This window comes from Mercenaria mercenaria, chromosome 17 (assembly GCF_021730395.1).
Source record: "Mercenaria mercenaria strain notata chromosome 17, MADL_Memer_1, whole genome shotgun sequence".
Classification (NCBI taxonomy): Eukaryota; Metazoa; Mollusca; class Bivalvia; order Venerida; family Veneridae; genus Mercenaria; species Mercenaria mercenaria.
The window spans coordinates 14,292,798-14,305,608 of record NC_069377.1 but is presented as its reverse complement, the minus strand read 5'-3'; the positions used below and the strand labels follow the sequence as shown (position 1 = coordinate 14,305,608).

The 12,811-nt window shown below is 35.5% G+C and overlaps 1 protein-coding gene across 2 annotated transcripts in view; it reads left to right on the top strand.

Annotated features, from left to right (window-relative positions):
* LOC128550305 (E3 ubiquitin-protein ligase RFWD3-like) overlaps window positions 1-10,879 on the top strand; it is a 46,570-nt gene extending 35,691 nt beyond the window's left edge. For both annotated transcript variants that reach the window (XM_053529112.1, XM_053529111.1), the window contains exons 15-16: window positions 5,406-5,781; window positions 8,223-10,879. In XM_053529112.1, coding sequence (XP_053385087.1) covers window positions 5,406-5,781; window positions 8,223-8,372 — 526 coding nt within the window. In that variant the 3' untranslated portion in view covers window positions 8,373-10,879. The remainder of the gene's footprint in view (window positions 1-5,405; window positions 5,782-8,222) is intronic.
* The last annotated feature ends 1,932 nt before the right edge of the window (window positions 10,880-12,811 follow it).

The following is a 12,811-nucleotide window of genomic DNA, read 5'->3' as shown; positions in this document are numbered from 1 at the left end:
AAACTTCCTGCAAATGATCGCCTAGAAGTTAAGATCTGCTTGACATTTTCCCTTGGGGGAAAAAAAACACATTTCCTTTTACAAAGCAGAATTGTATAGGTATGGATCAGAAGTAACAGCTCTAGTTTATCATGCGGGTCTTGAGTATGACATTCACACTATGACTCCAGTCTGGGAATTTAACAGTGAGGGGAATCATACTTCCTTTTCACCATATGGAATATTTTTAAGAAGAACAAAATAAAAACTGAAAGAAGAATCAATGTTGATGATAACAATTTAATCAGGCTCATTTGATTGCTTTCCTTAGTGTTGTAAGATCGGCTCTCTGGGAACATCTTTTGAGACAATGAAAAGAGCATTTGAGCCGCGCCATGAGAAAACCAACATAGTGCATTTGCGACCAGCATGGATTCAGACCAGCCTGCACATCTGCACAGTCTGGTCAGGATCCATGCTCTTCGCTATCAGTTTCTCTAATTGCAGTAGGCTCTGAAAGCGAACAGCATGGATCCTGACCCGACTGCGCTGATGCGCAGGCTGGTCTGAATCCATGCTGGTCGCAAATGCACTATGTTGGTTTTCTCATGGCACGGCTCATTTATTTTAAGTTTCCTAGATACAGTAAAACATGTCTTTAACAGCCAGTCAAGAGGAGGAGCAAAAATGACCCTTTAAGACAGGGTCTCGCTTAATGCAGGTTATTTTATTCTTTGAAGTATAGAAAGGGAATGTAGAAGTGGCTACTCCAGAGAAGGGGCTGCTTAATAGAGAGGATTGCTTATACAGGTTTGACTGTATAGTAAAGGTGAAGAAAAAAAAGAAACATGAAAAACTGGTTCCCCATCTTCAGTTGTTGAATTCTTCTGGATCCTACAGGGCAATACACATATAGGTCGATGCGTTTGGCATGTTTTGACCCTTCAGAACATGAGAATTCAGGAGTGTTATGTTGTAAAGCTTTCTTAGCTTGGTTATTCAGATTAGGGAGAGCTTTTGGACTCGCCTCTGGATAGGCATCCACAACCGGATTAGGTTAAGTTTTTGTATGTAAGCTGGAATCTCAGTAACCACATGTTAGAATGGATTGAATCTTAACACACATATTCACAGAGATATTTAAACTGACTTATATTGCACAGGTTCCATAACTCTATTTTGCTATTTTACAAAATTATGCCCCTTTTTAGCTCACTTGAGCCAAAGGCTCAAAGTGCGCTCAAAGTGCGTTTTGTGTTGTCTGTCGTCCGTCTGTCAACATTTTCTAAAAAAATATTCTTGAAAACCACTGGACAGAATAAAATCAAACTTCACAGGAATGTTTCTTCGGTGGTCCCCTTTCAAAATTGTTCAAAGAATTGAATTCCATGCAGAACTCTGGTTGCCATGGCAACTGAAAGGAAAAGCTTTAAAAAATCTTGTCCAAAATTGCAAGGCGTAGAGCCTTGATATTTGGCATGTGACATCATCTAATGGTCCTCTATGAAGATTATTAAAATTATGCCCCTTGGATGAAAAGAGGACCCGCCCCAGGGGTCCCAAGTTTTACATAGACTTATGTAGGAAAAAACTTAAAAAATCTTCTTGTCTAAAAGCACAAGACCTAGGTCTTTGATATTTGGTATGTAGCATTGCCTTGTGGTCCTCTACCAAAATTGTTCAGATTATAATCTTGGGGTTAAAAGAGGCCCTGCCCTGGGGGGTCTCAAGTTTTACATAGACTTATATGGGAAAACAGTTTAAAAAACTTCTTGCCTGAAACTGCAAGGCCTATGCTTTTGATATTTGGTATGTTGCATTGCCTTGTGGTCCTCTATCAAAATTTTTCAAATTATGCCCCTAGGGTGAAAAGAGGCCCTGTCCTTGGAGTCCCAAATTTAACATAGACTTATATAGGGGAAAAAAATCTTTTTGTTTGAAAGTTCAAGGCCTAGGCCGTTGATATTTGGTATGTAGCATTGCCTAGTGAATGTCTAACAAGATTTTTCAAATTATTCACCTGGGGTGAAAAGAGGCCCCGCCTTGGGGGTCACTTGTTAAATGAGTTAAATAGGAATAAATACTTCAAAAATTATCAGATCAAATTTCCTAGACTGTTAACTTATAATTATCTGATGGCCCTATGTGATTTGGGGTCAACTGACTGTGACCTTGACCTTCTGACCAACTTTATTGTTTTTTAAGATACGGCCTTGAAATTTGGATGACATGTACAGTTTTGCACACAGATCATAAAACTTTCAGTGACCATGGATGGGACCTGCTGACCTTCTTTCTAATATTTTAGCATCAGTTTGCCATTTGAAACATGTGGCTCGTATTACTCAGGTGAGCGATTGACCTTCTTGTTTAACTTTGCAGTTGGTACTGTATCTCGGTTACCACAGACGGGAACGGCTTACCCACTGTGATGAGCTGACATGCATTGTAAAGGTTGCATAACACTGCTTTGCAATTTTACCAAATGGTGCCTGTTTTTGGACGTTTATTTACTCACCTGAGCCAAAGGCTCATGGTGAGCTTTTGTGACCGCTCAATGTCCGTCGTGTGTCATGTGTCCGTCAACATTTTCTAAAAAAACTTCTCCTTGAAAACCAATGGACAGAATTTCACCAAACTTCACAGGAATGATCCTTCGGTGGTCCCCTTTCAAAATTGTTCAAAGAATTGAATTCCATGCAGAACTCTGGTTGCCATGGCAACCGAAAGGAAAAACTTTAAAATCTTCTTGTCCAAAATCGCAAGATGTAGAGCCTTGATATTTGGCATGTGACATCATCTTATGGTCCTCTATCAAGATTATTCAAATTGTGCCCCTGGGGTGAAAAGAAGCCCCGCCCCCTGGGTCACAAGCTTTACATAGGCTTATAAAGGAAAAAACTTTAAAAATCTTCTTGTCTAAAACCACAAGACCTAGACCTTTGATATTTGGTATGTAGCATTGCCTTGTGGTCCTCTACCAAAATTATTCGAATATTACCCTGGGTTAAAAAGAGGCCCTGCCCCGGGGGGCCTCAAGTTTTACATAGACTTATATAGGAAAAAACTTTAAAAATCTGAAACTACAAGACCTAGGCCTTTGATATTTTGTATGTAGCATTGAGTTGTGGTCCGCTATGAAGATTGTTCAAATTGTGCCCCTGGGTTGAAGAGGCCTTGCAATGGGGGTCCCAAGTTTTACATAGACTTACATAGGAGAAAATTTTAAAAATGTTCTTGTTTAAAACTGCAAGGCCTAGGCTTTTGATATTTGGTGTGTAGCATTGCCTTGTGGTCCTCTACCAAAAATGTTCAAATTATAACTTTATGGTGAAAAGAGGCCATGCCCCAGGGGTTTAACATAGACTTGTATAGGGGTAAAAATAAAAATCTTCTTGTCTGAAAGTTCAATGCCTAGGCCCTTGATATTTGGTTTGTATCATTGCCTAGTGGACCTCTAACAGGATTGTTTAAATTATGCCCCTGGGGTGAAAAGAGGCCCCACCCTGGTGGTCACTTGTTATATGAGTTATATAGGAAAAAATACTTCAAAAATTATCAGATCATATTTCCTAGACTGTTTATTATACCCCCACCAAACATGTTTGAGGGGGGTATATAGGAGTCAGTTTTGTCGCGTCCCGTCGCGTCCCGTCCCGTCGCATCCTGAAATCTATTATCTTAGTTATTACCAAATGGATTTGATTCAAACTTAAAATACATGTTCCACCTTATCACCCACATCATGTGACACAAGGTGCATAACTGTTGACACCAAGTTTTCATGAATTATGTCCCCTTTTACTTAGAATTTAAGGTTAATTTTGTTGTATTTTCACTATATCTCAGTTATTACTAAATGGATTTGATTCAAACTTAAAATAGATGTTCCACCTCATCACCCACATCATGTGACACAAGGTGCATAACTCTGACACCATTTTTTTTATGAAATATGCCCCTTTTTACTTAGAATTTAAGGTTGATTTTGATGTATTTTCACTATATCTCAGTTACTACTGAATGGATTTGATTCTAACTTAAAATAGATGTTCCACCTCATCACCCACATCATGTGCCCACATCATGTGACACAAGGTGCATAACTCTGACACCAAGTTTTCATGAATTATGTCCCTTTTTACTTAGAATTTAAGGTTAATTTTGTTGTATTTTCACTATATCTCAGTTATTACTAAATGGATTTGATTAAAACTTAAAATAGTTGTTCCACCTCATCACCCAGATGATGTGACATAAGGTGCTTAACTCTGACATAATTTTTTTATGAATTATGTCCCCTTTTACTTTAAATTTAAGGTTGATTTTGATGTATTTTCACTATATCTCAATTATTACAAAATGGATTTGATTCAAACTAAAAATAGATGTTCCGCCTCATCACCCACATCATGTGACACAAGGTGCATAACTCTGACACCAATTTTTCATGAATTATGTCCCTTTTTACTTAGAATTTAAGGTTAATTTTGATGTATTTTCACTATATCTCAGTTACTACTGAATGGATTTGATTCAGACTTAAAACAGATGTTCCACCTCATCACCCACATCATGTGACACAAGGTGCATAACTCTGACACTAATTTTTCTTGAATTGTGTCCCCTTTTACCTAGAATTTAAGGTTAATTTTGATGTATTTTCACTATATCTCATTCTGATTGGCTTAGAGCCAAAGGGAAGTAACCTTTTTTTTAACTTTTGTACTGAGTTTCTTCCCCTTAAATTCCAGTAATTAGTCTATTTTTAGAAATCCTATTTTTAGATTTTCAATATTTTAGGTATTTTTCTAACTTTTTTATTATAAGTCCTATGTAAAAAGTAAAAACATTTTTCTGTGGTAACATGGGTCGGTAAGACACTTTTTTAAATTCACTTTTAGTGTATCTCTAATATTAGAGATTTAATATATTTACTAGTATTACTTTACTAGTATTATACTAGTATTACTTATATGTGGAAGCCCAGGATGAAGTACTCCAAAGTATTTTTAAGATTTCTTATGGTTGCCATTCTTCTGTGACAAGACCGTATGGTGGGGGTATGAGTCACTCCTGTGACAGTTCTAGTTATATTTACCTGTTGTACCCAAGTGATTACGTGTCACCTTACTGTAACCTTGACCTACTGACCTGCTTTCTTGTTTTTTGAGATACAGCCATGAAATTTGGATGACGTACAGTTTTGCATACCGATCTTAAAACTGACTTTCAGTTACCATGGATGTGACCTATTGACCTACTTCCTAATATTTTAGCATCAGTTTGCCACTTGAAACATGTGGCTCATATTACTCAGGTGAGCGATTTAGGGTCATCATGACCCTCTTGTATTCATTCAGTTGACAAGGTTGTTGAATAGTCCAGTGTTGCTGTCCTCTGACGAATCTTGTCGTGTTTTTCAGATCTGGAGGTCTGCTGATAGGTCAGTTAGATAGGGTATCATTCTTCGAATGGCTGCCTAATGACCAACATAGAATCCATTTGTTGCCACTAGAGGGCAGTCTCACCAGCTTGCACATAGAACCAAATACACGGCATATTCTTGCCAGTTTCCGTCCAACTGGTCGACATCCAACTATTCGGCATCAGTTATGTGAATTGATCTCAAGAAACATTAGCACTGTTCCATCTGTGATAGATAACGTATGTACCTGTAATGTGATACATACGTTTCATGGAGGTCGTATGCAGACTGTCCTCTCGAAAACGATAGTGCATCAACATCCTGCTGATACTACTAGATTGCTGGTCTGTGCTGGTGATGAAACCGACAATACAGTAAGTATGATTATTATAGTATGTTTATTATGTGTCCCACATGTAATAGGAGAGACATACTGGTTTAGTGCTGTCTCAATGTCATACAGTTTGTACACGTAACTTAACACATGTAATTACCTGTAAACCTTGTTTGTATTGATTTTAAATTGAATATTTATTAACGAAAGGAGGGAGGATATAGGCGCCACCTCGTCTTCCATTCTTCTGTATGTACGTCCATTCATCACACTTCTTGCCAGTAGGATAACTTGAATACTATGTTAGATATTGACTTGATACTTTTTGATACTGATAGAGGTAAATGAGAGAGAGTGCAGCGACAAGGAACAGTGGTATAATATTTTTATTATCATTCTTTTTTAGCTCGACTATTCGAAGAATAGGGGAGCTATCCTACTTGGGTCGGCGTTAGCGTGAGCGTCACACAAATGTTAAAGTTTGTGTACCACCCCAAATATTTTCAAAGTCCATTGAGATACTGCTTTCATATTTTGCATACTTGTTTACTATCATGACCCCAGTCTGTAAAAAGGAGGAGGCAACTCTTTCAAGCATTTTGACTGAATTATGGCCCCTTTTCGACTTAGAATAAATGTTGAAGTTTGCGTACCACCCCAAATATTTTCAAAGTCCATTGAAATATTGCTTTGATATTTTGCATACTTGTTTACCATCATGAACCCAGTCTGTAAAAAGGAGGAGGCAACTTTATTAAGCATTTTGACTGAATTATGGCCCCTTTTCTACTTAGAATAAATGTTAAAGTTTGCGTACCACCCCAAATATTTTCAAAGTCCATTGAGATATTGCTTTTATATTGTATACTTGTTTACCATCATGAACCAAGTCTGTAAAAAGGAGGAGGCAACTCTGTCAAGCAATTTTGACTGAATTATGGGCCCTTTTCGACTTGAAATAAATGTTAAAGTTTGCGTACCACCCCAAATATTTTCAAAGTCCATTGAGGTATTGCTTTGATATTTTGCATACTTGTTTACCATCATGAACCCAGTCTGTAAAAAGGAGGAGGCAACTTTATCAAGCATTTTGACTGAATTTTGGCCCCTTTTTACTTAGAATAAATGTTAAAGTTTGTGTACCACCCCAAATATTTTCAAAGTCCATTGAGATATTGCTTTGATATTTTGCATACTTGTTTACCATCATGAACCCAGTCTGTAAAAAGGAGGAGGCAACTTTATTAAGCATTTTGACTGAATTATGGCCCCTTTTCTACTTAGAATAAATGTTAAAGTTTTGCGTACCACCCCAAATATTTTCAAAGTCCATTGAGATATTGCTTTGATATTTTGCATACTTGTTTACCATCATGAACCAAGTCTGTAAAAAGGAGGAGGCAACTCTGTCAAGCAATTTTGACTGAATTATGGCCCCTTTTCGACTTGAAATAAATGTTAAAGTTTGCGTACCACCCCAAATATTTTCAAAGTCCATTGAGGTATTGCTTTGATATTTTGCATACTTGTTTACCATCATGACCCCAGTCTGTGAAAAGGAGGAGGCAACTTTATTAAGCATTTTGACTGAATTATGGCCCCTTTCCTACTTAGAATAAATGTTAAAGTTTGCGTACCACCCCAAATATTTTCAAAGTCCATTGAGATATTGCTTTGATTGCTCTGACAGCTCTTGTTTTGAAAACCTTGTCCCGGGTATAGCTTGAACACTATGTAATGTATTGACTTCATACTTTTCATATTGATAGAGGTCAGTGAGTGGGAATGCAGTGACAAGGAACCATAGCTCTAGGTGTCCCATATTTTAATTATTACCCTTTTTGTGGAGCCCCTTTGAGAAAAGCTAAGACAAAAAAAAATTGTCCATATGGCAGTTAAGTGTATATGCATGAGTGTGTTAGTGCATGCATTTGTTCATCCAGACTTTTTTGTACGGACAGTAATTTTTGACGTGCATGGAGCAGTCTTACTTTTGTATTTTGTATGAATGTTTACCTCACTGAGTTGGAACGTCATGCGCAAACCACAACTTCCAATTTCAAATGACAAGGTGACACTTCAAGGTAAAAAGTCATTTCAGACCTTGTCTGGGCCATAAATTTGACATGCATAAATGAATTTTGTTTATATATGTCATGAATGTTTACCTTCATGAGACAGAGTATCATGTGCAAACTCCAGGTTCTTATCTCAGAGGACAGACATACCTTTTTCATTAACACTCTAGTTGTTTTCTGTTTTGAGGTTTCAAGTCACATTGACAAAATTTAGACCATATGGCGATATTTCCAATTTTGATGGTGGAGGAAGACTTGTATTCCCATATAAGAGCAAATTTAAAGCAAAACCAAAAAATTGCATGAAGATTTCACAGTATGGGTTTCTTTTGTAAGAGAATATCCTGTCATTAACATTATTATCATATCACTTGTAGAATATGTTTTCTTTTTCTTCTTTCAGGTTCACATTTGGGACTCAGGGAGCGGTCAGTTATCACAGAGACTGGCTACAGGGGGAGTGACAGTAGATATGTGTTCAATGAATATAAACAATACTATGTACCTCGCTACACTGACAGATAAACTATGTAAGGTGTACAAATGGGAATGACAGTGTAATTTAGCCTGAAAATTGGTTAAAGTACATGCAGTTTATACAACATACAGTGGTGCTTTCATGGATTAACAGCATAAGGTGTTCAAAATGGAGCTGTCGAAAAATTCGACTATGCTGTTGGGTTCACATGATAGGGTAAACAAAACATTTGTTACTGCTCTGTTTACACAGCAGATTTTAATGTACCTTTAATCAGGGAATTATAAAAGGCTATATACCTGAATATGCATTCCTCGAATCTCCCACTGATAATATTTTGTGTTCAAATGAGAGAAATGGAGATATTTGCTCAACACTATATGCCACTGAGGTTTTCAAGTTAGAGAAATGAAGGCATGTGCACAACTCTGCATTATGATTATGGTATTCAGTTGAAAGAAGTAAAGACATGTGCTCAACACTACATATGATTGTGGTGTTCAGATAAAAGAAATGAAGACATGTGCACTGAGGTGTTCAAATGAGAGAAATGAGGACATGTGCTCAACACTACATATGATTGTGGTGTTCAGATTAAAGAAATGAAGACATGTGCACTGAGGTGTTCAAATGAGAGAAATGAGGACATGTGCTCAACACTACATATGATTGTGATGTTCAGATTAAGAAATGAAGATATGTGCACTGAGGTGTTCAAATGAGAGAAATGAGGACATGTGCTCAACACTACATATGATTGTGGTGTTCAGATTAAAGAAATGAAGATATGTACACTGAGGTGTTCAAATGAGAGAAATGAGGACATGTGCTCAACACTACATATAATTGTGGTGTTCAGATGAGAAAAATGAGTATGTGTTCATTGTTACCTACCAATGTGCTTTCATGGGTATAAACGAGTTTAAGCTTTAATTAACTCAAGATAACAGGATATCTCAGGTTGATGCACTGTATAATCGTTATTTTTTAGGGCATAATATTTAGTGATTTTAGCAAAAATTGCCATTTCATGGGGATTTAAATTCGTGGATTTCAAATTTCAAAGGTACAGTAACTGAGACTTCCATTTGTTGGAATAAAATGACTCTGATTTACACAACAACAAAATCAACAAAAGTAGTTCCTCATGAATATTAATGATTTCCCAATTCAAAAAAAGAAGAACAATTAAGACATTTGCTCAGTATCGCATACTTTGGTTGTTGGTGTGTTCGAATGTGAAATGCATTTAAAAAATACTAGTATCCTTAAACCTATTGAAAAAGGATTGAATGCCAAGAAGTATTATGCCACATGAACTGTGTGACTAGAAAACTGAGAGGATCTGTTATGTTTAGATTCTAGGCAAGCTGAAAATGATAATATTTATGAATATGTTGTTACTGATACTTTACCTTCTTGATTATGTGGAGTTTGTTGAGATTGATTCATATCTGTGTTTTAGGGGTTAGGCAAAAGTGGTCTAAGTACATATAGTTAAATAAGCTAAAATTCAGAACAGTTTGCTCTCACTACTCTGTGCATGCTGTTAAAATTGTGAAAGAAGAAAAATTGTAATGGCATATTTTGCCAGCAGTTAAATTTTTACTGCCAGTTAATTTTTTTCTTAGAGAATGCATAGTTAATTGCAAGTTTAGAGTGGTCTTGCATTTGTAGACTAAGCATACATGAAAGTAAATTGTTCTTGATAACTGGTTTTTAGATGTGAAAAGTTAAAACTGTTTGTTTATAATAATGTCAATTGCAATTGGCTTTTAAGACACCTTTGTCTTGTTCACAGTCTTCTGCCTCTTGAATCCTTTCCTTTAATGCCAGACACCAGGCAGGCAGGTTGGCAGTAGATAACCATTTAAAAAGTGAGCTGGTTACTCGCCAACCACAAGAGTGGCTTGAACCTTTGACCTGCCATTCCCTAGGGGGTGTTATAAACAAGTTACACATACATACATATAATGTGATTAAGAGAAAATTCAGTAGTCTTTTAACTTTGTTAAATTATATCTTCTTTTATTACATGTTTTTGCTTGAGTTAATGGAAAATTACAGTGAAATATATCTTTATATGCTATACTAAGAAACTGTAAATGCGTTGAAATTTTATTAAATCATGAAATGGTAAGAAAATTTACTTGATTTATACGTATGTAAGATCAAAATATCTCACTTGTGAACACCATATCTTACATATTAATTTGAACATCGCGGAAATATAGCATCTGGTGTTAAAAGGTGTTTTGATCTTGCATGGAAACATCTATGTATATGCCTTATGCTTTGTTGTATTTAAAAGAAATACATCCTTTGCAAAAACTTCTCGATCGAAAACTGTATTCTAACAACTTGCTAAATGCCGAGGAAATGTGTGTGTGTTTTAAGTTGGTTAAAGCTTAGAGAAAACATTCTCCCAATTTAAGATATGCGTTGCAATAAATATACTGCCTGTTGTTGTAATGTAAGTATCTATTGATTGTTAAAAGCATAAACATTCGATGGAACTATTTTCATTTGCTGCATGCTTAACTTCGAGGTTTTTTTTAATGAAATACACACTAATTATTGTTCTCGCAGTTTGTTTTATTGTTTGATATTTTTATAACATTCTTTTTACGATTGTTCCCAAATCAGACATAAATTAATGAAATAATATGGATGAGGACTGTAATTATTTCATGAAAGCTTGCATTCATGGAAGAGGGACGCCTCAAAACTTGAAGAAAGAATGGCAGTAAGTGGTAATATGAGGGTTGATCCAGAAATAATGTCACTTTGTCCATTGCGCATTTATTCATCATTGTACTGTTGTAGAAATTAAGTCAAGATGAAAGCTAATTCAATTATGATTACTTGACTAAATATTAGTTTTTTAGGGTTGTTCCGTTTGAAATATGTAGAACTTCAATGTTCACACCAGACAACATTTTGCCTCACACCACAATATCGTTTCTTTCATAAACAGTAAAAACCTGCAAAGAAGGACAATCATCAGTTAACATCAAAACAACACACCTACTCATATGAAATATGATGAGTAGTTACGTCTTTCATCACTCAACCATGAAAGCAATTGTGGCATCCTCGCACATTAAAGTTTGGTATGACTTGCTAATCGCCTCAGTCACAATCAAATGCATTTTTTTGTTTCACTTGGGGTCAAAAATAAAAGTTTGTAAAACTCTTTTATTTTGAAATGTTAATTTACCATATACCTTGGTTCTACAAAACAATGGTAGTTGTCGCTGTCTGATAGTTCGACAATATTTTTTTTTCGATATAAAGATGAATCTTCAGGGAAAAAATAAAACAGACATGACCATTTTTAAAGGACTGTTTTATTCAAGTAACTCTTTCAGACCCAACAAAATTGTTACCACATGATAAGCCACATAAAAGTAATGTAGAAAACCCAAAAAAAATAATAAATTACACAAACATTTGTAGTTATTATCTTCTTTTGAAGTTCAAAATTCTAGAAATTTTTGTTTTCTACTTGCTTTCAGTTTTTGCGTACCTTTTGAAATGCATTTATTTAACTCAAATATGTTATTTTCTAAAATTTCAGTCATTTCTCTTTAAATAATGGTCTCATTTTTGTGATTACGACTATGTTTGGCAGAGATATCGCAATTTTAAAATGAAAGTCGAAATTTATTCAAAAAGTCTACGGACAAGACATCATCGCCAAGTGCTTTCTACATGGGTTTTAGAAGACAGTCTTTTAGTTCTGTTGAACTTTTTATGTTTAAAATGATCAAGAACAAGTAAATAACAAACAAATTTAAGAAAAGAAGTATAACTGACGGTCTTCGGAATGTGTCTTCGAATAATTGAAGGATTTGAACAACTGTGACTAAATCAAAATGTCATTATGTGACAAGTTCTGTACTATTGCTTACATAAATTAAGGACTACTTGTTTTCATATTTCACTATATACTAAAAATAATGATACTTGGAAGGATCCTCACTGAAATAGGCTGTTAAAAATCTCCTTCAGCTTGGTGTCTACGGACAAGACATTTGACCATAATTTCTGTCTAAAAGACTGATAGAGTAATAATGTTTCTGATCAATGCTCATGCATTTAATGGGCTTAAGAACTGACCTTGCAGCCTGTTATGTACACCATTTAGACTATGTTTATTTATCTGTAATAACTTTTAACCTCAACGAAACAAAATAAACCACAATCTTCCTGAAATTGGATGGTGGAAGAAACCACCTGACTAGACTTTGTTGAGGTAAATTATTTACATGCTATTATCAACCATATCAATCAAGAAATGGTAAAAAAGTATAAACACAAAGTTAAACATGAAGAACTCTATGAGTTCATCTAAACATGTTCATTAAAGTAGAAACATTAAAAAAGTAGGAAGACCTTGTTAAACTTATAGCTGAGAACAACATCTTAAAAAGATTACAACTGTGTCTTAAATGGAAAACTAATGAAACAAACTCCCTTGCTGACTGCTTAAATAGCTGTATGTTGTAAAA